General features: G+C 43.2%; 1 protein-coding gene across 4 annotated transcripts in view; it reads left to right on the top strand.

Annotated features, from left to right (window-relative positions):
• The first annotated feature begins 3,599 nt into the window (after window positions 1–3,599).
• The window catches only part of PON2 (paraoxonase 2), a 31,553-nt gene continuing 8,079 nt past the window's right edge, over window positions 3,600–27,073 (top strand). The window contains exons 1-4 of one of the 4 annotated variants that reach the window (XM_002713792.6): window positions 3,600–3,707; window positions 13,596–13,666; window positions 22,632–22,687; window positions 26,904–27,069. In XM_002713792.6, the coding sequence (XP_002713838.1) occupies window positions 3,634–3,707; window positions 13,596–13,666; window positions 22,632–22,687; window positions 26,904–27,069 (367 nt within the window). In that variant the 5' untranslated portion in view covers window positions 3,600–3,633. The remainder of the gene's footprint in view (window positions 3,708–13,595; window positions 13,667–22,631; window positions 22,688–26,903; window positions 27,070–27,073) is intronic. The other 3 variants (XM_089315720.1, XM_089315718.1, XM_089315719.1) reach the window with 3 other exon arrangements.

Genomic DNA, 27,073 nt, shown 5'->3' on the forward strand with positions numbered 1-27,073 from the left:
ATGAAACAAAATCCGTCTCTACCTTTTCTATAGAGTTCAGGCCAATCAAAGTGAGCCTGATCTATTCTTCAAGTTCACAAAGAGCCTTGAATATTGACTTGTAACATCATCTCAGAATTCATTTATCCATACATCTTAAAGACACACTGAAAAAAAAACCTCATTCACTTCAAAATTGAGTTCTATGATGGAACATTCCTCCAATAGTATAAAAAGAGTAATAATTTTTTATGTCACATAATTATTTTTGGCTAACACATTACATTGTATTTTATATTTCTATGTGATTTTCAATAAAGAACAAGTTCATATGGTTCAACCTAATACTTGAAGATGTCAATTTGTTAAATATAAATGTTAAAACAATATATAATCACCTTATGTTTCTGTTAGAACATTTCTTTTCAATACACTGGAATTCTCAGAAAATGGACTGGCTGGATCCAGGTCTCCTTTGCTGTTCGGGAAACCTTGGAGCGAAGCATCTACAAGGCAAATCTTTCTATTGCTGACAATGACCAGCATTAATAAGCTCACTGCATTTTCATGTTAAAAGACCTGTCACCCTTTTAAAAACAGAGATAAGGCAGGGAAGGAATAAAAGTGATATGGAGAGCTCAGCTTCCCATCACATATTATATAAAATGACAATAACCATGAGTTACCTATTTCCCAAATTACCCTGAATATTACACAAAGTAATACATTGTAAAGAACTTTCAAGAGTTACAAGTCCAATCATGAAAGCCAGTATTCTCCGATGACCATTTCTAGCCTGTGAAGTATGCCTTTTTGATCTATGGTGAGATAACTATGAGAAACTGAGAGTATTTAGAAACTTTTTAGGAAATTTGACAAAGTAATTTTACATATGTTGAATCAAATCATAAAAGAGTTAAGCTTATATTTCTATGTCTGATTTTTTTTATTTCACTTCCCAGTAATTTATTTTCATTGTGTTTGACAAAGACAAGCAAAAACCTGTCTTTTCAGTACACACGGTCAGAGAAGCACTGATCAAGCAAGGGTGTTATTATTTTTGAAATTTTGCTTCCAAAGCACTAAATTTCTAATTATAAACGAGTCATTAGTCATGATTTGAGAAGCACTGCTCTACACCACGGAGCTGGCTGCCTGCGAAAGACTTCGACAGCAAGCTTGTGCGGTACCCAGTGAGTTGGTGTTTGGACCTAGAAATCACAGTCCCCATGGAAAAACATTAACCAGGAGGGACATTTTGGGTGTAGCCTGTAACTCCCAGCCATCTGAAAAGCAGCTCAGCTTTACCGTACAAGTTCATAATCAAGGTAATAGTCTTAGAAGGGGGAAAACAGATTTCTAATTTCCAAATCAGAAAATCTCTCTTCCCCATCACCTTGAGAAATGAGAATTCTGAGCTCAGGCCTGGCGGGGTTGGGGGGGGTGGGGGCCTCCTGCAGAACTTGCTCCAACAGCACCAGGAAGACAGACACGCGGATGGGTCCCTGCTCTCCTCACAGCGGGGAATCGGCACTGACTGCTGGGCCAGGTTTTGCTTTGGAAGCCCTGGTTCTCTATGGCTAATGCTCCCACACCAAACACCATGCCATAGTTCTCCTGGAGTGCCTGGCATGAAGATGGCAAACAGGCTTCAGCCCCAACTGAACGTCAGTGGCCAGCCCAGGGGTTTTCCTTCTCTTCTGTTGCTGTTGTTGATGTTTAGGGAGCCCAAGCCTGGAGGGCAAGATGGCTTTCACCATTACTGATATCTGACATGGGCAGGGCGCAAGGAGGCCACAGCTGGTTTCGGCTCAGTCTAGTTTGGAAGATACCGATTCCCGACCATTTAATTTCAGCTGCAATCAGGCTAAATGATTAAGAGCGTGACTTTAAAAAGAAAAAAAAAGCTTAAGAATAGCAGTAGTGGCCGGCGCCGCAGCTCACTAGGCTAATCCTCTGCCTTGCGGTGTCAGCACACTGGGTTCTAGTCCCAGTCGGGGTGCCGGATTCTGTCCCGGTTGCTCCTCTTCCAGTCCAGCTCTCTGCTGTGGCCAGGGAGTGCAGTGGAGGATGGCCCAGGTGCTTGGGCCCTGCACCCCATGGGAGACCAGGAGAAGCACCTGCCTCCTGGCTTCGGATCAGCATGGTGCGCCAGCCGTAGTGCGCTAGCTGCGGCGGCCATTGGAGGGTGAACCAACGGCAAAAAGGAGGAACTTTCTCTTTCTGTCTCTCTCTCACTGTCCACTCTGCCTGTCAAAAAAAAAAAAAAAAAAATAGCAGTAGTGCAATAGACAACTGGGTAATCTTGGTTACATTTTAATGTTTCCTCATTTTGTGACCCGTGCAGAAAGGGCAGGCTGGCTCCTGACCTACAGTCCTTAAGACGTAGTTTTATGTCATTCCTATCACCTAGGGAACCTTGAAAAGGGACTCAGGCCTAAAAGAAAAGCCCAGGGCTGGCGCTATGGTGTAGTGGACTAAGCCCCTGCCTGTGGCGCTGGAATCCCATATGGGTACCAGTTCTAGTCCCGGCTGCTCCACTTCCGATCTAGCTCTCTGCCATGGCCTGGGAAAGCAGTGGAAGATGGCCCAAATGCTTGGGCCCCGGAAGAAGCTCCTGGCTGCTAGCTTCAAATAGGCTCAGCTCCAGAGGTTGCAGCCATCTGGGGAGTGAACCAGTAGATGGAAGATCTTTGTCTCTCTCTGCCTCTCCCTCTCTCTGTCACTCTGCCTCTCAAAACAATCAATCAAGAATAATAATAATAAAAGAAAGCCCAGGAAATAAGCTCAGGCCCCCTGTTTTCGATCCTTTTTTTTTTTTCAACATTTATTTATTTGAAAGGTAGAGAGCCAGGGAGGACGGAGCGGGGGCGAGAGAGAAAGAGGGAGAGATATCCTCTGGTTCACTCCCCACATGGCCACAACCCCTGCCCTGGGCCTCTCGGAAGCCAGGAGCCAGGAGCTTCCTCTGGGACTACCCACGTGGGTGCAGGGGTCCAAACACCCAGACCATCCTCTGTTGCTTCCCCAGGTGCATTAGCAGGGAGCTGCATCAAATACTAATTTAAGTACTTTGATTTATTGTTTTCAAGGTTTCCATACAGTCCACTGCTGCAGTTCGCGGAAGGAAGGGAGGGAGGGAGGAAATCTGTTATCCTTGTGAGTTTGGATCGTAATAAGCGTCCGAGTCCTCAGGTCTCGGCTCTAACGGTTTCCCACAGGGGTTTTCTGCCTCCATCTACATCTTACTATAAGCAACGGGGATTCCAACAGGAAATATTTACAAGACACGTCCCAGCACCTACGTCTCCAGTATAATACAGCATCTTCAAGACTGTACGCTGGGAGGTTCCGCAACAGGAATGAGGAGGGCGCACAGGCGTCTCCGTGGGAGCGGGTGGTTTGGCAACCGCGGCAGAGGAGTGTGAAATCCCGAGCCTGCCTGCCCCGGGGCGTGGAAGATCTGCTGGCGCCCTGGGAAAGGCGTCGGGGAACCAGGACTGCGCCGATCCTGGCCAGGGCCAGGCCCAGGGCGGAGCCTCAGAGGCCCGGCGCAGGGCGGAGCGCGGCCCGGCGCCGCCGCGCGGGGAAGCTGGCGCCGCCCACGGGGCCGCCCGGTCAGGCCCGAGCGAGGCGGTGGCCCGGCTCCGCGCCATGGGGCGGCTGGTGGCTGTGAGCGTGCTGGGGATCGCGCTGGCGCTGCTGGGCGAGCGGCTCCTGGCGCTGCGGTAGGTGGGGCGCGGGCGCGGGCAGGGGTTCCCGCGGTCCGGGGCTGGGGCCCGGGGTGGACTTAGGGCTCGCGGGTCCCCAGCTGGTTGGCCCCCATCCCCCACCCTCATCCCCAGCCAGCCCAGCAAAGTTTGGACCGGGTGGCGACACCCTCTAGAAAGTTTTTAAGTTCTCCTCTGCCGAGGTTGACAAGGGAGCGCTGTGCCGTGCGACAGAGGGCAGACCTGGAGCGCTCGCCTGAAATACAAAAACGATTACGCAGGCACTGAAACTTAAATTATGAATATTTATGGCGGGTCCTGGAGGCTGCCTCTCTGTGTTTCATAAAGTCGCTCTCCATCCCTCCCCCGCTGAGTGGAGAAACTCCAGCTCTGTAATCCGGGCGCTGGAGACCAAAGGCACAAGGAAATACTCAGCTGATGCCCTTAACAGCACTTCCTCGTTCCTCCACGCGGGAGCCCTGGAGCCGGAATGCCATAAACAGACCGCACCACTCCATCTCACACTTGCGTTCCAATGAAAAGTTGCTTCTAAACTAGCAAGTCAAATTTTATAAGCCTCACCCAAAAAGAGTGCCAAGCATACTGAGCCCTACTGTGCATGATGGGCTTGCCCTGGCTCTTAGAGTAAGACCCTTATGGCCTAGACCCTGTGACTGGGAAGAGAAATAAAATAAGTATACAAGGATACTGCAAAAAGATGCCGGGAAATGGGCCTTATCCTTTAAATCCGTTTCTATAGGAACGTTTTGAAATTCTCTTTGTGAACTGAGATGAATAGGACAGGTGCAAAGGAACCTGTGTAGGCTTAAGAGCAACAGTTACATCCCCTGAAGGTGGAGTTCTTCAGGGAGGAAGAGACACTTGATGTTGGCCTTGAAAGATGGTGCCACATAGGGGGACGAAGGAGGCCATGCAAAAGAGAAAGTCCCCGACGAGCAAAGGGACCAAGGTGGGAGGTTCGGAGGCTCCCACATGGACCCACTGAGGGGAGCATGAAGTCATGGTGTAAGAATGATAAGGGGGAGTGGAAGGTTTTGGGCTCTTAAATGTCAGTTGGACAGTGAAGGGAAGTTACTGATAGAACTTGATGTAACCAGCTGAGCTTTGTATAGCTACACCCAGAAGGCTGGGTTGGAATGGGGCAATGGGACCTACTCCATTAGCATCTATACATCAGGATCTCCTGCAGGGCCCATGGCTGGGGGACCCATGGCTGGGGGACACCCCTCCCTGCCCCAATTAAAATACTGCATAGTCTGGAAAGGGTAACAGGAACCCAAGCTTCTGAGGTCAGAGGTGATACCAGCCTGTTTGCCACAACTCCACTCCCCATAGCTGTAGCTTCCTCTACTGATAAAGCAATGGAGGAAGGAACGCATGTGTGTTGTGGGGTGAGGCAGGGGTGCAGACGGAGGGTGGCAACTGGAGAGAGAACAGTTACTGGTGGGAAATGGGCTTAACTCTCATGGTGTATAAAAGCCCATCCTGCTCTGCAGAGCATGCATGACTTTGTTGTTCTATTTTTGGTTGACACATAATTGTACATATATGTGAGCTATAATGTTACAATAAATGCACACAGCAAAATCAGGGCAGTGAGTATATCCATCACCTTACATATTTACTAATTTTTTGGGGGGTGAGAACATTCAGAATCCTCTCACAGCCATTTTGAAGTATGCTTTATTAGCCGTAGTGACACTGCTGTGCAGTGGAGCGCCCGAACTTCTCTTCCTGCCTGTCACTGTGTAGAGGTTTGCTGTGGATTGGATACGATTCGGCTGCCAACCTTACCCTGTACTTAGTAATTTGAACTTCAAAGTCCTATGTTAGTGATACTAAGAGAGTGGAGACAATGTAATTTTGGTGTTTAGGAGATGGGTCTAGTGGGAGGTCCTTAGGTCCTGGCATAGGGGAGAGGCAGATCTTGGGGAGGGTTGATTATAAATGCCAGAGGTGAGCCCAGGGACCACATGCTTTCTCCTTGCTGTGCAATCCTTCCTCTGCATAGCCTCTACCATTGCTATCTCCAAGCCTCACCAGATGGCCCAACTTGTACAGCCTGCCCCATCTTGGACTGTGAACCTCCAAAACTGTAAATCAGAATGTGCCTCCCTCCTTCATATGTCACTTGTTTTACACGTGTAGTTACAATGAGGAAAGGCTGACTAAACACCATTAGCCAGTCTCCCCCTATCCCCTGTCCCCTCTACCTCCTCAGCCTCTGGGAACCATCACCCCACTTTCAGCTTCTTTAGATTCCATGTAAAAGTAAGGTGATATGGTGTTCTTCTGTTCATGGATTCTTTCACTTAACATAATGTCCTCCAGGTTCACCCCTGTTGTCACAAATGCCAGGATTTCACCCTTGTCTGTGGCTGAATAGTGAAGTACTCCATTTCTTTATCCATTCCCCTGTGATGGGACACTAGGCTGATTCCATTTCTTGGCTACAGTGAATACTGCTGCAATAATGATGGGAATGCAGGCATCTCTCCAGCATGGTGATGTCATTTCCTTTGGATACTTACCTGCTGTGGGAGTGCTGAGGAGCCTTCCTACTGTTTTGTTACAGCCATCCTAGTTCACAGTCTCGCCCACGGTGTGTAAGGACCTTTCTCCACATCCTCACCCGCTCTTGTCGTCTTTTTCCTTTTTGTTAACAGTCATTCTGGCTGGAGTGAGATAGCTCACTGTGGTTCTGATTCGCATTTCCCTGATGAGTAGTGTGATGAATGAATATTCTTTCATGTATATGCTGACCATCTGTGTATCTTCTTTTGAGGAATGTTTATTCGGGTGTTCAGTCCATTTTTAAATCAAGTGTGTTTGTTTTGGTTGTTGTGTCTTTGAGTCCCTTATATATTTTAGATACGAACCCCTTATTAGATATATGATTTGTAAATGTTTTCACCCATTCTATAGGTTGTCTCTTTACTCTGTTGGTTATTTTCTTTGCTGTGCAGAGCTTGTATTGCCTGTGCTTTTTGGGTTCTTATGATATGGATGATTTTGTATAAGTAGCCAGCTTTCAGTTTCAAAGGTAATGCTACAAAAATTCACAATCTCATTAAATTTACAAGTTGATGCAACTTTTATTTGTGAAAACATGACATAATACACTTATTGAACATGACTTTATAGGGTGTTAACATTATTGGATTATTGAAGCCCCAAATGGGCTGATATGAGAATGTTGAGGTAGGTGGTAGGTACCTACGTTTAGCAAATAAAAATGCAGGATGTCCAGTTATTTTTGAATTTTAGATAAATGTCCAATCATTTTCATTATAATCATATACTACTTGTACTTTTAGTATAAGTGTGGAACTGGGGCCATAATTCTGCTAAAATATTACTCTTTATCTGAAATTCATATTTGACTGGGCACCCTGTGTTTTACCCGCCATCTTAGAATTGAGAAATATCGAGTACCTTTTCAGAATAGTGAAGTGATGAAGTATGCAGCATTTCTCCTTCACACCCTTACAGTGTGTTTCAAAAAGCACCACAAACATAGTTCCCACCTTCCCATATGAAAAGGCTCTTCAGAGGAGTTTTTGTTTGTTTTTTTGCTCTAATCTTTTGGCCACTGTGTAATTATGCCGTTTGTACAGACGATACTTTTGCAGTCAAGTTTTATTTCTCTCCCCCATGGTGCCCACTTAAGTTTCAACTTGAATTTCAGATAAACAGAGGGTAGTTTTTCATGTAAGTATGCTGCAAGTGGATAAATGCAACCAAGTTGTCTTTTTCCTCTGACCTGGAACTGTCTGAGGTTCCCAGGGGAGGATGGCATTCCATACCCATGTTTTCTATCACTCCCTAGTTAAGCAACAGAAGAGAAAATACGCAGATATTCCCAGGCCAGTTGTTCCCTCTTGCAAGTTATGCAGGCTTGGAGGAATCATGAGACTTGAGTGCATCACCGATCTGAGAGTGGGCAGAACACCCCCAAACGAGCACTTGAACATCCCACTTAGTGCCTGACACCTGTTATGACGTTGTCACCAAGAAGGCAGCCTTTTGGCCTCTCTGAAGGAGCAGCTTTATTTTCTTAGCGACCATCCTCCTTGTCATTTAATACGTGACTACCATGTGCTGGTCCCCAGTGTGAAATGTGTACAACTCTTTTATCTTAAATCGAAATGTATACTCACTGACATTTGGGGAGAAAGCACTTTTAACTTTTATGCCTTCATTGTGTGTGTGTATGTGTGTCTTCCTTTCTATATAATAAGCTATAAAAATACCAAGATTTGAACAGGTTGGCTAGTTAGTTCAACAGGTAAATATTAGTGCAAAATGTGTACTCTAAGCCAGATCTGGTGATTACAAATTCATTTCCCACAGCTCCCCATAGCCTCCTAGCTTCTCTACCATTGGGACAAATTTGCCCCAGATTTATATACCTATGCTCAAATGCTTAGTGAATTACAAAAAGTTTCACAAGTCTGTATAGAAAAGATAAGTTTCCCCCCACCCCACTTCTTTTCCCTTCCTTTTTCCCCTTTCTTTCCTTTTAGCAACTTAATTGTCTTTGAAGAAGAATCCAAGAATGATACATTTTTATGAGCTCTTAGACATAACTATTACTTATGAGACATAATAATATCCTCCTTTTAATATACTAAAGGGAAGTGATTCTTGAGAACAAGCTTTACTATTAAGTTTCATGATACAACTCTTTGGGGACAGAGGTCCTGCGTGGACTCTTGTTGTTTATTTAATAAATACCACTCTTATGTATGACAGCAGTATTCACCCAATGTTTTTGACATGATCTGCCTTGGCTATGGAAGCCTTTTGAATACACCAGATCAACAAGGCCATAAGCAAACTGGAAGTTCTCTCCTCCCTTCAGAGAAAAGAACATCCTTCTTTGATAGCCCCTTCTTTCTTTCCACTGGGGTCTCACCCACAAGGATCCTTTATGTAGGGCGTCTTTTGCCAGTGTCTTGGCTTTCCATGCCTGATATGCTCTCTCTGGGCTTTTTCAGCCAGACTGGAGTGCCTTTGCTGGAACAATGTCTCAGGATGCCTGATTCTGAGGTCGGAGTGCTACGTAAAGCAATTGTCATTCTGAGTCTGCTGTATGGATTACTTCCCATGTTGGAGCCTTTAAAAAAAAAAGGCAAAATCACCTATAAGAAGCAACAACATACATCAGCGCTTGTAAAGACTGTTGAGGAACACTTCTCTTAGTTTTCTTTACTCCATTCATTCTTTTTATTTTCTTTCTTTCTTTTTTTATTTTTCTTTCTCAGATAAAACAGGAGAGGGAGCAGCAAGAAGTGGGAGGGCGGGTATGGTGTAAAGAATTATTATGTATGATATGTATGTAATGCTGTATTTATATTTATTAGATACATACAAATTAAAAGTAAAAACATTTTAAAAGAAGAAAAGAAATACAACATCGTCAAAAAAAAAAAAAGATAAGGTTTGTGTGTGCAGAAAACTGTGTGTGGAAGATAAAGCCCTGTCACTTTGTGAACTCCAAGGCAGTGAGATATGGCGCGCAGTAAGGCCTGATAGCAGAGCTGTGCTGCAGCTCTGCCCCGGGTATATTGGCAGCAAGGAGTGCTTCACCTTTAGAACCACCCTCCAGGAGGCAAGGTGAAACTAGCAACCCAGCTAGTCCCTTTTCTGCATTACACCTACTGAAGGCTTCTTACTATTGAAAAATAACTGAATCATAGTGAGAAAGGAGAAAAAGGGGAAAACAGAAGGAGCCAAGAACAGAAAGGGCAAATGTCTTTCATCTTGTATGTCAGTGGTTGCTGGAGCAATGTCTCAGGATGCCTCTGGGATAATAAGAAAGAGTGCTGTGATTGATTATTGATGTCTGGGTGATAGCAGAGTGGCATCAACACTGCCAGCTCAGACCTGGTACACTCATAAGCATGCTGTAAACGTAAAGTGTTAGGGATCAAATAGGCTTGTAGCAAAAGTAGCAAGATTTTTCTTCTCTCATATCATCACTCATATCATCACTCATATCATCTGTACCACTTATCCTTTGCTTTTTTGCATGAATACTTTTAAATTTATGGTTATGCTAATCAGAGGTTTATAAAGCATTCTCTCCTATATTCCCCAAACTTCTTAAATCTGATATTGCTTAGGATTGCTTCCAATGAAAGTAGCATACATCAGATGAATGGAAGCTTATCCAAATAGGGTTTAATTTTTCTCATGTGGCAGACTCTTGTCAGTTGGTCAAACAGAGCTTCCTCATTGAGTGAGTGATAACATCAAGGAAGTGGGTGCTTCCTGTTTTTCGTGCTTTGGTCCTTCTTTGTTGACCTCACAGCTTGACTGAATATGCTGAAAGGCTGTCGTCTGCTCAAGCACTCCATGTGTGTGCGATTCATGATGAAGGGAGAAGGAGTGTAGCCAGCTAGTTCTCTTCTTTTGTCTCCTGTCTATAAGAAACAAGAGTAACTTTCCCAAAAACATGGGTCAATACAATTACATCTCAATACAAAAGAGACTAGGAGAGCAAATACTTGGCTGGAAATGGCTTTAGTTTTGTTAGCCAGTAGGCTATGGAACACTGCAGTACAGAAGTCCTTTGGTTAGCAGTTCTGCCTGTGGAAACGTGTAACATTTTTTCACTGAAGGAATTTGGAAGTGTTGATAAGCCACAAAGTATGGAAGCAAAATCTTTTTTCTTCTTCTTCTTAAAGAGAAACCAAGAAAAAAATTACTTGGTTCACCAAAATTCATGCACAGCCCTTCTATAACTTTTCGTTTTTGACAGCAGATAGTCTACATGTCCAAAGATCTTCCACTTTCCCTATTTTTTTATAGCCAAATAGGCAAAATATCAAGTTGCATAAACTTGACACCCAGACCCCCACGTGGTAGAAACTGCAGCTGTGGCCTGCTGGTTTGTGTCTACATCTGTTTCTGGAGTCGTACATCACTCATCATAGAGTCTTGCAGGTCTCTTGCAGGTTCATCCTTATTTTACCCAATAAGAAAACTGAGGGCTATAGAGAGTAATTGAGCTGCCTAGTGCCAAAGCCATCTTACTGCTGAGACAGAACCACAGATCTCATCACTCCATCCTGAGTAAAGTGCAGAGCAAGGGATGCCCATTACAGGTGCCTGGACCCAGCACTTGGCTCAGCTGGCCTTGGGAAAATTGCCTGGGCTTTCTGAATCACTTTCCTCATCTCTAAGGTGGGCACAATGGTGCCTAAGTTAGGACTGTTTGAAGAATTAAATAAACACACTGAGGTAAATCACTTAGTACAGCGGGAAATTCTAATTGCTTCCATTACTGATTTCTTTTCACTATCCAGGGTTTTTATCAGCATCATCCTCATCATCACTCATACTGCTGCTACTATGTTAGGCCATGCATACTTTTGTTTCCCTTTTAAAGCACTTCTGGGACATGTAGGAGTGAGATTTTATCTGTGTATTCATTTATTTATTTGAAAGGCAGAGTAAGAGAGGGAGAGTGAGAGAGAGCACTTCCATTCACTGGTTCACTCCCCCAAATGCCCAAAACAGCTGGGACATGCCCAGGCTGAAGCCAGGAGCCAGGAACTCCATCCATGTCTCCCATGTGTGTGACAGGAACCCAAGTACTTGTGCCATCATCTGCTGATTTCCAGGCACATTAGTGCAGGATAGCCGGGACTCACACTGGCGCTTCAACATGGGATGTGGATGTCCTAAGTGGTGGCTTAACCTACTGTGCCACAACACCAGCCCCAGATTTATTGTACTTTTATTGCTTTATTTTTAAAAGCTTATTTAGTATTTTATGTATTTAATACTTTTGATTGTTATTAGATTTATACACTTATTTTTTTTGTTTTATTGTATTATTTTAAAAATTTAATATCATTAGGGCCAGCACCGTGGCGCACTAGGTTAGTGCTGGCATCCCATATGGGCGCCAGGTTCTAGTCCCAGTTGATCCTCTTCCAGTCCAGCTCTCTGCTGTGGCCTGGGAAGGCAAGAAGGATGGCCCAAGTGCTTGGGACCCTGCACCTGCATGGGAGACCAGGAGGAAGCACCTGGCTCCCGGCTTCGGATCAGCGTAGCGCCGGCCATTACGGCCATTTGGGGAGTGAACCAATGGAAGGAAAACCTTTCTGTCTCTCTCTCTCTCACTGTCTATAACTCTGTCACATAAATAAATAAAATCTTAAAAAAATTTAATACTATGAGTTACATGATTCCAAATACATATTAATTAACATTTTAATATGCATTTATTAATTCTTTTTTTAAATTTTTTATTTGAAAGGCAGAGTGAGACACAGGTACACAGAGAGAGATGTTCCATCTGCTGGTTCACTCCCCATATGCCTGTAATAGCCAGGGCAGGACCATTTGAAGCCAGGAGCACATGACTTTGTGTAGATCTCCCATTTGGGTGACAAGGACCTAAGTCTTGAGCCACCATCTGCTACCTCCCAGGGTGCACATTAGCAAGAAACTGGAGTAAGGAGGAGCCGGGACTCAAACCCAGCTACGCCAAATGGGATGTGGGTGTCCCAAGCACCATCTTAACCACTGTGTCACAACCTGCCCCTGATTAACACTTTAATTAGATACTCAGCGTATGGTAAGAATAGCCAAAATGTGCAGTGGGCACAACCTATTAATTCTCGATTATGTAAGGCTAGGCTTTCTCCTATGTTGCTGAGAAATGAGTGGAGTTCCCCATGTTCAGTGTCCAGAAGTCAGAAGGTGTCAGGGAGACAAATAGGAGAGGGACAAGCTGCACATTTGGTGTTTTGTGTCTTAAATTTGCAGTGTGTGGGAACCATTTTGAAAACTGTAACGTTCCCTGCATGCACTGTTGTTCCTATTTAGAGCTCTAGCGAGCAGAGACAGCGAGTGGAAGGAAGGGACGGCTTTTCTCTGTGTGGCTGTCAGAACAGTAGATGCCCCACGTGTCAACCCAAACCCAGTGTTGCCCCGTAGCCTGGAAGGAAGGGCACAGATATCATATCAGAGTTCAACGTTCTCTCAGTATTTCCTCCTTTTTGTTGCTGTTGCAATGGCCACGAGTGGTTTTGCTAAAGTAACTGGAAAAGTGGCTGGTGTTCTCCAGCCCTCCTGTTGTGGGCACGGGATCTCCTCCTTGGCTTGCTGACTATCTCCTGTACTGTCCTCCGTGTACCAGGCTCTGGCGTGCTCTTTGGCTTGGCCTCCTGTCAGTCACCGCAGGAGGCGTGCAGTCATTTTTCATTGTTGGGCTCTGGAGAAAGAAGACAGGGCTTCTGGCTCTACCAGAGCTGTGAGAAATGTGACCTGTGTCATATTTATGTTTGCATAGCAACTTAGACTACAAGCTTTATTTGTTGAGTTCTTGGCTTTCTTCTTCTTTTTTAAATTTAGGTATTTATTTGAGAGGCAGAGTTAGAGAGAGAGAGAGGGAGAGACAGGGAGAAATGTCCTCCATCTGCTGGTTCACTCCCCGAATGGCAGCAAGGGGCCGATCCAGGAGCTTCTTCCAGGTTTCCCACATGGGTGCAAGGCCCAAGCACTAGGGCCATCTTTTGCTGCTTCCCAAGGCCATAGCAGAGAGCTGGATCGGAAGAGGAGCAGCTGGGACACGAACCAGTGCCCATGTGGGATGCCGGCATGGCAGGTGGAGGTTTAACCTACTACGCCACAGTACCTGCCCCCTTGGTGTTCTTTTATAACCCACATCCATATGTAGATCTTTATGATATGCATTTTTGTTATATCTTTGTCTGGTGCTAGTTTATGTTCCTTCTCTTGTTTTCCTTTGTTGTCTTTCGTATGCTTTAGAATTATGCAGCTTTAAGTATTGCTGTAAGTCTCCTGAACCCCTCTGAAACAAAGCAGAGAATATGTCAACAAATATTCTTCTTTTTTTCCCAATAGAAATCGACTTAAAGCCTCCAGAGAGATTGAATCCGTAGACCTTCCAAACTGCCACCTGATTAAAGGAATTGGTTCGTATGTAAAAATGCTTGTTGTATAGATTACAGTGTTTGGCCATCAATGTTAAAACACTAACCAACAGTATTTTAGTGTGCAATTAGCTTTTCAGCAGGTAGACTACATTAGATCAACAGGAAGTGCTTTGGTCACTCTCTTGTGACCTCCCACACACTATATTTCTTCTCTCTTATTCTGACTGTAAGATAGTGTTTGTATAATCTTATGTTTTTTGTTTGATTTTTGCTTGTTTCGCGGCTTCTCTGAACTCCTTTTGTGAAGTCTGTATTCTTTCCTGTGATGCCAGTTGAAGTCCGTGTCCCATTAGCCTACTGCTCAGCTTGTAAGAGAGAAGGTAGGCTCCGTGTAGGCAGCCACAGTACAGGGAGCTTCAGAAAGTTCATGTAAAATGAAATGGAAAGATGAGTTTATTTTGGTGCAAACAATGTGGAAGTTCACGCTTGGTTTTTTCATTCACATTTTCCATGAACCTTTGGAAGACCCTACGTATGCGTGGCTTTCAACTTTTTTTTATACCAAAATAATGATCTTTTAATTTAATTTTCCAGGAACTTTTGAAAGCAGCTTGTATTTATCCTGCTCAGTACTCTGTAACCAGCCTCTGGTCCTATGCCTAGTGCAAAGGAGACGTTTCACAGCATGTACTGGGAAAATGTTCATTGCTTTATCTTCTAAGCCATAACTGAGGGGACAAAACATGGGTTCTGCTGTCTCCATTCTATGCAGGATGCCCTGTAGTGCCTGAGTCTTTGAACAGGGGCTTGGAGATGCTGCCCTGATTCTGCTGTAGTTGCGAGACATCTGTCTACACCATCCCCTTAGTGCCCAGGGCCTGCCCAGCCTGTCTGCAAATTCTTCCAGAGCAGAGTCCGTTGTCCTGCTGTTTTTACCCTTTGCCATCTACCAAAGTCCTTGGTACATAATAGAGTACTTAATAGAGTCACTATTGCTGAATTATCAATGAACAATCAAACATTGGTTGTTTCTTGGAGGTAGTACAAGGTGTGATTAGCTACAAAACAAGTAGGAAGTCAGATCACCTAGCTTCTGGTTCGGGTTCCGCTACAGATGTGCAGTGTGACCTCAGGCAAGCTGGCTTTTGTGTCTTTCACCTGTAGTGATGAGTTTGTGATTACACTGAAGGATTTCAGATTTTAAAAAGCCTAGGACCACACATGGGAGATCCGGAGGAAGCCCCTGGCTCCTGGCCTCAGACTGGCCCAGCTCCAGCTGTTGAATCATTTAGGGAGTAAACCAGCGGATGGAAGATTTCTCTCTCTCTCTCTCTCTCTCTAACTCTGCCTTTCAAATAAATAAAATCAATCCTTAACAAGAGAAAAAATCCTGGGGCCATGTCTTTGAACTCTTAGAATAAGAACCTCAGTGTGATGACTAGACGTGGCATCGTGCCCTCCTGTCCTTAGCAACACCCTTCTCTAGAGGTGGGAGAGCCATTTAATTTTCGCATTGTTTTTAAGAAATTAAAATTTAAGAAATTAAAATACAGATTACATGAAAGTATCCTCTTCATCTCCTGTATAGCTAATATTGTTAAACAAGTTTTGAGTGTCCTATAGTTTTTCTGTTTGTGAATACTCTCACACATGCAATTAAAATATAAATGGGAGGCCGGCGCCGTGGCTCACTAGGCTAATCCTCCGCCTTGCGGCACCGGCACACCGGGTTCTAGTCCCAGTCGGGGCACCGGATTCTGTCCCGGTTGCCCCTCTTCTAGGCCAGCTCTCTGCTGTGGCCAGGGAGTGCAGTGGAGGATGGCCCAGGTGCTTGGGCCCTGTACCCCATGGGAGACCAGGATAAAAAACCTGGCTCCTGCCTTCGTATCAGGGTGGTGCGCCAGCTGCAGCGCAGCGGCCATTGGAGGGTGAACCAACGGCAAAGGAATACCTTTCTCTCTGTCTCTCTCTCTCACTGTCCACTCTGCCTGTCAATAAATAAATAAATAAATGGGATCAAATTGTACATATTTCAGAACCAGCTGTTGGCACTTAATCCTATACTTTGAAAATTTGTCAGTACACTGTTTTTTTTTTTTTTAACAACTGCATAGTATCTTTCTATGCAAAGATCCTGTAAATGTATATTCAAACAGTATAGGAAGATACAAAATGGAAAATAAACATTTCTCAACAAATTCTTCATCCTCTCACAAAAATAACCTGAGATTAAATTTCCTTTTTGTTCCTTCTTGATATTTTCAGTGCAAAGCCACAAATACATGCCTTTACATACATGCCTTTTTTTCTTTTTCCAAAAATGGCATCTCAGTATAAATATTCCACAACTTGCTTTACTCCTAACACAGTGTGAACAGCTGTGCACATCAGCACAGGTAGATTTACTTCATTCTTTTTAATACTTCTATGGTTTATTTAGTCAATTCCTTAAAAAAAAAAGAGTTATTTATTTATTTGAAAGGCAGAGTGACAGAGAGAGAAATAAAAAATGGTCGGAGGGAGATAACAAGAGGGAGATCTTCTTAGTCACAAGATGCCCACACCAGCTAGGGCTGGGCAAGGCCAAAGCCAAGAGCCAGGAACTCTGTCTGGATCTCCCATGTGAGTGGCAGGAACCCAAGTACCAGGGCCATCATCTGCTGCCTCCCAGGCACCTTAGTAGGCAGCTGGATCTGAAGCAGAGCATCTGGGAGTCAAACTGGCACTCTGATATGAAACGCAGGTGACTAACACCTGCTGCTCCACAGCACCCACCCCTAACCAGTTCCTTTCTCATGCATTTCTGGTTTTATTGCAGTTTTTTTGACACTACAAACAAGTGAGTGAACACCACCACCGCTCTTGTACCTGTGTGTCTGTGATAAATCATGCGGACAATAGTGGGACTATTATTCAGTTAGGACATGCTTAAAATTTTGGTCATCATTGCTCAATTGCCCAGGAGTTGGCAACACCAGTATTTAATAATAAAAAGGCTTCCTATTGATCACTGCATTCACTGTGGGTTTCAGTGTTCTTGTAACCAGAAGGAATGTCAGTTGTCAGAGCCACCTTTTCAACCCAGAACTGGTTGATTCTCTTTGCTTCATTTGCCCAAACACCTAGGAGGATGCAAATTCAGTGTCAAATACCAGACAGACTAGATCTCTGTTGGATAACACAGAAGGTACTAGAACCAAGGTTGCTCACAGAGTTCCCAGTGACAGCAGCTTCTTCCTGCCCTCTGGCTGCAATCAGTAAGAACCCCTCAGAGCCAGGCACTAAGTCAAGCCAGATGGCACCTGTGAGATTGCCCGGCCGTCTTGGGAGGCTGGGTCAGTGATCTCACAGGTCATCTTTGCTACTGATTTAATAACTGCCACATCGTTAAACAGCCCTGAGCCCGGGGACTCCCACCTTCTGTGAATTCAAGTCTCAGCGTAGACAACAGGGCACAACCAGACAGGCTGCAGGACACGCTGCCAAGTGTTTTCCTGTTACCACTCCTGGGATGGAGGGCTCCCCCGGGAAAAAACAAGCCTGGCAGCATTTGTATTCTGCACAGGCGTCTGTCTGTGTTTGTGACCTTTATGTTGTGATGTGTGTGAGCTGCTATCTGAAATGGGAAAGAATGAAGAAATAGGCCACCTATGGCCCCTCTTGTGAAGTGTTTAATGCCTCGGAGGCACTTCAGAAGGCAACAGAGCGGGGAAGATGAGTGATCAGAAGCACATTTGGGATATGTTTTTAGATCTAATTAGAATTGGGCTTTTCTTGCCTTCTGTTTTGCTTTTGCCCTGTGGTTAGCACACACGTGAACATGTGTTGAATGTTGTATTAGTGATGCATAATGGGTAATAATAACTTGTGGTTGCATTTTTTTTTTTTACAGGCAGAGTGGACAGTTAGAGAAAGAGATACAGAGAGAAAGGTCTTCCTTTGCTGTTGGTTCACCCTCCAATGGCCGCCACAGCCAGTGCGCTGCGGCCTGCGCACAGCGCTGATCTGAAGGCAGGAGCCAGGTACTTATCCTGGTCTCCCATGGGGTGCAGGGCCCAAGCACTTGGGCCATCCTCCACTGCACTCCCGGGCCACAGCAGAGAGCTGGCCTGGAAGAGGGGCAACCGGGACAGAATCCGGCGCCCCGACTGGGACTAGAACCCGGTGTGCTGGCACCGCAAGGCGGAGGATTAGCCTATTGAGCCGCGGCGCTGGCCTGCATATTTTTAACAAGAGTTGTTTATCCAATGATCTTGGATTATAATGAATAATGGTGTGCTGTACATTTGTTCCTATAGAGGCAAAAACAGTTTCTTTGGGTGGGCAGCAAGGGTAGAGAGGACCTTATTTTAAGTTTTATTTTCTACTTTGGAAGCAGGAGAGCCATGCAGCTGAAGCTAGTTAATCCCTTCAAGAGGGAGACCCCGTTCCCTTGATCTCTTTTCCCAGCAATACACACACACAACAACAACAACAACAACAACAACAACACACATTGCAGATGTTCAGCATCTTTACAATCACTGAAAATGAACTCATTGTCACTCTCAGGTGCTTTGTACTTATCGTATCATATATCATGTCTTCTTGTTTTAATAAATAATAGTCTCTGACTACAATATCTGTGTGGTAGAAAGTCCATGATTCCATATTTTTATTCTTTCCCAATCTAAGCTATTACACACCCAAGATCTGGCTCAATATCAATGTCTATGTAATAAAACTATAATGCAAGAACTAGCTAACTTTACTTGAAGCTTAAAAGTTTTAAAAAATTTTATTCAGAGCTCTGAACCAAAGCATTTTATTTGAAAAAAAAAAATATATATATATAGAGAGAGAGAGAGAGCGCGCCAAATCACTGGTTCACTCTCCCAAATACTGAGGCCATCCCAGGCCAAAGATAAGAACAGGAACCAGGAACTCAGTCCTGTTCTCCCACAGGAGCAGTCAGGGAGCCAAGTACTTCATCCACTACCTGCTGCCTCCCAAAGTACTCGTTAGCAGAAAGCTGGAATTGGAATTTGAGCCAGGGCTCAAACTCAAGCACGACAAGCATGAAATGTGGGAATCTCAACTGATGTCATAACCACCAGGCCAAACAGCCACCCTGAAGCAAAATTGTGAATGGACTGTCACTGTTGAGTTAGCTAACAGTTTTATGCACTTGGCAGTCAAGGTCTTTAAAATAATTGTTCCTTGGGAAAGAAGTGAGAAAAAAGAACAGCATTAAAGTTTGTAGCCCTTGTCATCAAATGCTTCACAATCTACTTATGGGGGAAAAAAGGAAAAACTAAACAAATAAAAAACCACTGGGAGATACAGGTGGGCTTCAAAACCTTGTGGAAAATGGAATTAGAAGATTAGTTATTTGAGGGCAAAACCATTTTCTTTATAATACATATTTTCTATGAATTTTCCATGAAAACCCCTTGCATAGATATCTTTTTTCTTGTTCTGACAGTTAAAGACCTGAGGTGCAGAGAGGTTAAGTGACTTTTTCAAGTCCTCTCTTGTAGCATCTTTTCCCAGGGTGATTAACACACATACCTAACTAGTTAATCAAAGTAGTGGAAAATAATAGGCTACACTCCATACTGTACTACCTGTTGGGAATGGTAAAGACACATCTATTAGAAAGTTAAAATAACCTGTAGCAGAGAAATTTCTTTTTCTCTCCTGTAACATTCAAAGAGAAGCAGATGGTCTAGGATAATTAGAAGACTGCAGAACGTGGTCATTTGGGGATGAAGGCTGATGAAGCAACACAACCGTCATCAATACAGTGATCCTGTCTTGGTCCAAGACCAAAACTCTGGGTGTTGTCATTTACCAGCAGGATGGAGAAATGACAGTTTACATAAATATGATTTTAATTTTATTTTTCCCATTGGTTACATACATCTGTATCTTCACATCCCACTGACCCTGACTTAAGCCCATGGTCACATCTGTTAGCAAGGAAGTGTGAGAGATGTTGGTAGTTATGTTGCCATGTGCCTATTGCTAAAAAGGAAGAAGGAAAGTATTGATACTGCGAAATAGGGGGTTATCTCTGATGCAGAGAATTGCTAACATAATAAGGGACGGAAATTAGATGTCTAAGCCAGGAGATTTTCTAGAAGAAGCATTCTGAAGGGGGTTTTAAAGGAGAGTGCAGGGTGTGGGTTGGTGAAGATCTCTGTGAGAGGCACAGAAGTAAAACTTCAGGGGGAGTTGACCACAGTTGCATATACAATGTGAAGTGTCTTTAGAAAGGAACCATGGACAGTTCTGATGGAGAAAGCTCAGCACTAGGGTGGACATTTTCTATGAGCGTTCAGGTAAGACCAAAGAAGTTGAGTCCCAGCTTCCTAATTTGTGTCCTTGAGCCATTTTCCCAATCTTTCAAAACCTCCATATTCTCATCACAAACACAGGGGATAATGATATTGCCTCTTAGCTTTGTGAAATTATGTGAGATCTTGTACGCAAAGTACTTAGAAAGAGTATGTTACTTGGTAGCACTTTATGTATGTTAGTACCTATTATTGTGATTGAATCGAGGAGAACAGATTTCTGTGACCTTGACTGCTCTTACCGTAATCACCAAGAGGTGACGGGGTGATTAAAGCCTCGTGTGGTAGTGGTCATAGACATGAGATGGGGAAGTAGGTCTGAAAACTGTTTCAAAGAAAGTTAAAGTGAGACTCATTTCTTCCCATTGAAATGAGGCTAGGGAGTTAAACAAAGTTACAGTGAAGTTAAAATGAGAATGTCTTTAAAACTTTGTTCTTTCTTGACTGTTAAAAGAATATTCTGTGTAGAAAACTTTAAACAAAGGAACATAGAAAGAAGAAAATCACTTGTAATTGTGCCACCCAAAGGAACATAGTTAATTTTTTCTATATTATCATTTTTTATATATGTTTAAGCATGTATGTACACACTGGAATGAAGTTTTCTTAAAGAATGTTCAGGAAAACAGATTTTTATGAATTAAGCTTTGACTAAATAGGTCCAGAAAACAAAATATGAACTAGTATTTTGTGCAGGTGTGTGTGGGTGTGGGTGTGGGTGTGTGTGTGGGTGTGCGGGTCTGTGGGTCTGTGTGTGGTGTGTGGGTCTGTGTGGGTGTGGGTGTGTGTGTGGGGTCTGTGTGTGTGGATACAGGTGTGTGTGTGGGGGGTGTGTTTGGGTCTGTGTGTGGGTGTGTTTGTGCATGTATGTGTGTGTGGGTGTGTTTAGGTCTGTGTGTGTTTGTGTAGGTGTGTGTGGTGTTGTGTGTATGTGTGTGGGTATGTGTGTGTGTTTGTGTGCGGCGTGGGGAGGTCTGTATGGGTATGTGTGGGTTTGTGTGTGGGTCTGTGTGGTGTGTATGTGGTATGTGAGTCTGTGTGTGGTGTGTGGGTCTGTGTGTGTTTGTGTGTGGTATGTGTGTGTATGTGTGTTTGTGTGTGGTGTGGGAGGTCTGTGTGGGTGTGTTTGTGTAGGTGTGTGTGGTGTGTGCATGTATGTGTGTGGGTCTGTGTGGGTATGTGGGGGGGTCTGTGTACATGTATGTGTGTGTTTGTGTATAGGTGTGCGTGGTATGTGTGTGTGTGTAGGTGTATGAGTCTGTGTGTGTGTCTGTGTGTTTGTGTGTGTGGGTGTGTATGCCTGCTGGTGTATGGGATGGGGCATTCTTCTGTCCCTGCTTATTCACCATTGAGAACCATCATGAGATTAGGGTCTAGTCATTCATAACTTTTTTTTGGGGAAATCCCAGACTCTTTTTGAATCTGATAAAGTTAAGGACCCTTTCACACTAAAGTTCTTTTCTGTACATAAACACTTCATTTTGTATTGTACAGAATTTCAGAGGGTGCATTAGATACCTGGAAGCTGGTTTACAGTTCTGTGGGCAACCATTCAGGGTGAACACTTTTCCACTATGCATACTTAGGCTTAGATATGTACCTGTTTTTGAAGAACAAGCAATCAGATCATCTTTACAAAGTGAAGGTTCTTGGCATTTTTATTTTGTTTTGTTTTTCTGCACTGTAATACAGCAAGCAACCCTGGAGACAATCAGCTACATGCAAGCTCATAAATCAAAACCAAAATGGCTGGACAGATAGATGCCGTTGATCTTGACAACCTAGCAACCTAGAAATAATCTTAGAGAAATCCTTTGAAGATGTCTAAAAGGGGAAGATTGGATTTTGTGGACTCAAAGAATGTGTCATGATTTGGCTTAATCTAAGCCATTTTTATTCCTCTTTTCTCTGTTTGAGTCTATTATCTGTGGAATCTATGCAGTGAGACCACTGGGAAGGTCTTATGTCTAATTATTTGCTATGCTATGTGGCATGTACTGCAGACAGTCAATAAACAGTCAATAGTCATTGTAGCCTGCCCCAGAGACAGGAGTCAGAAGCTGCAGCTGGCTTAGGTGCATGACATTTTCCTTTAGTTTTCTTCTACTAGTATTTTCTGTAATTTAAAGCCTAAGTTTAAAGATTAAATGGAAAGCTTCCTTTACCTATGAGAACAAGTAGGCACTGTTTTTTAAAGTGGGACTATGTAATCCCAGGTGTTTTCTCTCTGTTAATGAGAGAAATGTCTGTCTGCTTCAGATGGGATGAGTAGAGAAGAGGACAAGGATGTTTGCATGGTTAAGTGATTGTGAGCCCTCCTTTGTGAAAGTAAAATTCCCCTGATGTCAATTAGCTTTACACAGACATCTGGATGTTTATCATAGAAATGTGCAGGTGTCAACTTTTTCTGTATTATAGCAGGAAATGTGGTGATAACTTGACTTTGATTTGAGTAAACACAAAATATCTAGCATTTAAAGTCAGAAGTTCATTTTAGGAAGAGGTTTAGACTGACGTTTATGAAAGAGAGTGGTTCCTTGGAAAAAAAATCAGAACCATCCCTGAAGATACTGACACTCTGATAGCATAAACAACGTCCCAGTAATGCACTGTCTAACAGATAACAGAACTTGAACGTGATAGTTGACTGTTCCTTGAACTTGCAGAAGCTGGCTCTGAAGATATTGACATTCTGCCCAATGGTCTGGCGTTCTTTAGTGTGGTGAGTACCGAACTTTCCCCACATTCAGTACAGGAGGTTCAAGGCTATTCAGTTAGGCCTGCAGAGCAGATACTGGCTTTTAGAATTCCTCACTTTCTAAAATATCGCCTGGAAAAGACAGGTCAATAGGACCTTGGAAGACTTAGGAAGTTTTTCCAAATATGGAGATGAAGAGTTTTTGCCAATTGATTTATTGCTGTTCCATTGCATTACACTAAAATATACCATACAATGTTTTGGATATTTCAGGCACTATTGTGGATATTTGATACTGTTCATCTATTTAAATATAGCATTTATCTTTGCTGTTACATTTTGTGTTGTTTATTTAATTTTACATATTCATATTTGTTATTGTTTATTTTAAAAATATACACCCCCTTTCCCAAACCAGGGCCAATGCCTTTTCTTTCTTTCTTTCCTCCACTAAATATTTATCATAACTAGAAAGTCATCAAGTGATTGTATTTATACCCTTTATTCTGATTTCAATTCTTATAAGCTGAAAAATAATATCCTTTCTGGGTATACAGTAGAAAACATTTAAAATTAATGATGCTGGTCTGCACCAAATCTGTTCTAATTGAGAATTCAGGTGAGCGGGCAGATGAAGTGGCTCTGAACACTCACCTTTCTGGCTTGGGCATAGGTGAGAGTCCCAGGCCTCTTTCTGGGTCCAGTTCTTCTTCAGGAAGAAGTACATGACTTGAAAGGCTGCCTGTAATTAGATCGCTCCCTGTAAGTAGCCAGTATTTCAGTCCCCAAGATTCAGGAAGGATGTGAAAAACTTGGAGATGCTTTAGAAGAAAGTCGCAACACTACTGAAGTAATTGTCAGATTTATGAGAAGGTGAGAGGGCTCAGCTTGGAAGAGAATGAGGTTAGGCCACGCTTCTTGGTGGCTTTTAGATGAAATACTGAGAGCAACTGGTTATTACCATGAGGGAAAAAAGAAGTACCACGGGCTTTGACAAAAACACTAATATTTATATTTAACATTTAAAATATAGTTTTATAAGAAAAGTTTCATTTAATTGCCTATACAGAATGAATAATGTGATAATTACTCTAAGAGTCTGGGTTTGCTTGGATGCACATGCGTGTGCACCTGTCTGTAGGCCTAGAACAAAACAATGGGACTGCCAGTCAGAATGATTCATAACTAAGATGCAAACATCCAGAATAATGCTGGTGTGCTTTGTGACGGCCAACACACTGGCTTTTTGTTTGTTTTTTTGCAAACATATTCTTGGAGACTTGTATAATTCAGAACTCACCTATTTCAAGATCCTCTGTGCCCCCAAAAAATTCTGAAGTGGGAAGGGTGAGGTCTCTATGAATGAGTCAGCTTTCCATCACTATAATACTGGACACAGATATTCATGAAAGAAGGGGGGTTATTTCACCTCATGGTTTTGGAAGATCACGGTCCAAGATCAGGGAGGCACCACTGGTTCAGCCATCTGATGAGGCTGGAGGATGACAATGGAGTATGAGTGGCCAAAAGATCCCATGGTGAGGCCAGAAGCAGAGCCAGAGAGAGCAGTTGGGCCTGATTCAGGCTGATACAGTGAGTCCTCTCTCAAGAGCTACCCTCTGAGGGCACTTCCCCCTGTGACTTAAGGATTTGCCACTAGGCCTCTCTCCTAAAAACCATAATTGAATCAGATCTCTGCCCTGCCACATTACCAAGTCATGACTTTGGGATGTAAATGTCTGCATGAATTCAGGAGCCAAATCATGTTCAAACTATAGTGGTCTCCAAGCACAAAATCTGCAATCATTTTCCCAGTGGGACATATTACAGTCACAGTGATCTTGCAGCCATGTCAACAGAATTTGTTTCTTTTTTCAATATTATCCTTTCTTGGTTATGTGACTTTGGGGGGGGATAAATTTAGAAAAATTCCTACTTTACCACTGTTATTTGTTTACTCAGCATTGTCTTGAACACTTCCCAAACTGTTCTCCCTTCTAAAGAAACAGTTCATATATCATGAGGGTCGTTTGATCTTCCTAGAATTTTGGCTCATCAAATGCTTCCTGTCCCATAGTTACAGGGTGAGGGTCACCTCAAAATTAACATTAGACTTGAAGAGAGATTGATAGAATATGAAAATTTAAACAGCAATGTGTGAGTGTACTTAACACTACTGAACTGCACACTTTAAAATGGTGAAGATGATGAGTTTCATGTTCTATCTGTTTTACTACAGTCAATTTTAAAATGAGGAGAAATATTTAGATAGTAGGAAGATTTAACATAACCATGTCTAGTTATCACCATCTGGGATATCTTCCTGTGTATATTATTGTTTTGGGACTCTGATTATGAATAGAGATTATTAACAATAGAAGAGGCATTGCTATGTAGCAACAGCACAATTCCAGCTTATTCTGCTCACTAGGACTGCCAGCATTCAAATTATGCAATTATAGATAGGTTTTTTTAATTGGAGGAATTTCTGGTTATGTCCAATTTTGTGCATAAAGTGAGACTGTTTTGTTGTGCCCATTAAATGTATATAAACAATGACTGCATTGTATTAGAAAACTGAATAAGATAGTGCATTCAAGTAAAACTTACTTGAACTTGATTGATAGATCAATTGGCAGATAAAACATTTGATTGCTAGATAGATAGATAATATATTGGTTGACTAATTCAAAAGGCAAAAGATCTAGATCTCAGTGAGTTCCCAAATAGAAGTCAATACTCATTTCTAATTGAAACCTCTAAGCAGAGAAGGAACTTGCAACAAACACCATTCCTAGTGGTAAATTTGAGGTGCAGTCCTGTTAATGTTCATAAACTTAGCAAATGCCTGGCAAAAACCATCAGTAATCTACTGGAGTTTAATAACCTAAAACGCAAGAAAAACTAAATGTGAGGCAGAGGAAAGAGACAAAACTGCCATTATTTTTAGATAATTTGCTCATCTGTTTTTGTAAACAAGCCAAGAAATTTAACTGCATAGATTAGAACTAATAGGAGAGTGCAGTGAAGTTAATGGATCAGAATGAACACATCAAACTCAGTGGCATCCCTCTGCACTAAGAAAAACCAAAATACAGTGTTCCATTCAGTATTCCCAATGAATGTCCCAGATATGAGGGAATCTTCAAAAAGTTCATGAAAGAGCATATTCTGCAAAAACTGCATGGTTTTCAAATTCTTTTGGCATTAAAATAAACTTACCCTTTCATATATTTTTCCTTGAGTTTTTTGAGGTGCCCCTGCAGTAAGGGTAATAGAAAAAAAATCTGTACACCAGCGTTAAGGAGAACAGGGTAAGTGGGAACTTTGATCAGGGTTGGTCTCACTGAGACAGGGACGTTGGGAACAAATATAAAGAATTTGAGGGAGGGAGCCATAGATCTCAGAGGGAAAGCATTCCTGGGCAGAAAAGACTGTAAAAGCCCTGCGGCAAGACCATGCTCAGTTTGTTGAAGAACAACCAGGAATCCAGATGAGGAACAGTCACAGGCCATAGGGCAGAGGAATGGGGTGACTGGGATGTGGCAGGGGCAGGGGGAGGGTGCAGAAAAGGGTGGCTCTCATGTGGCTGTTAGGTCCTTGTAAAACGTTTTCCTGGTAATCTGAAGGTGATGGAGGGTTTTGATCAGGGGTGTGATATAATCTGACATCTGGATTCTGAGGCAAGACTGGACAGCATGCAAGAAAGGACAGAAGCGGAAAGGCCAGTGCAGAGACTGGTGTCAAATGACGGTGGTGACCTGGACCAGGGCAGCTGTGCAGGAAGTGGTGAGAACTGTTCACAGCCTTAGGAAGGGATATTTTGTCCAGGAAAAGTCAGCAGGCTTTGCTGATAGATTGGATATGAGGGTGCAGTAAGAAGGGAGTGCTGACTGACATCATTGACTGAGACTTGTAGCACTGTGGAAACAGCACGCAGGCCTGGGCCTCAAGATTTCCACAGTCCACGCGTGAACTTAGGTGTCCCCACCCTCAGCTCTGCCGGGAATGTCCCAGCCCCTCACACTCCCTAACCTGAACCCTTGATCTTCTGTTTCCGCCCAACAAAATCAGTTATTACTCAGCGTTCAGCCTTCTAGCTCTGTTTTTCCTATTGTCTTCTTTCTGCTTTGTGTCGGGGGCTTTGCGCCATCATCCTTATCATTCATGTATAGTGTCCACTTTAGGCTATAAAAATACGTAAGCCTTTATACCTGTCTTTTTTCACTGTTTTGGAAAGGGTCTGAAGTGTCCAGGACTCCACAGCTTTGCACCAGATAAGCCTGGAGGAATACTAATGATGGATCTCAAAGAAGAAAGACCGAGGGCACTGGAGTTAAGAATCAGCCGTGGGTTTGACTTGGCTTCATTCAATCCACACGGCATCAGCACTTTCATAGATGATGGTAC

The sequence above is a fragment of the Oryctolagus cuniculus genome, chromosome 16 (genome assembly GCF_051225735.1).
Source record: "Oryctolagus cuniculus isolate XC-2025 breed Fujian yellow rabbit chromosome 16, ASM5122573v1, whole genome shotgun sequence".
Taxonomy (NCBI): domain Eukaryota; kingdom Metazoa; phylum Chordata; class Mammalia; order Lagomorpha; family Leporidae; genus Oryctolagus; species Oryctolagus cuniculus.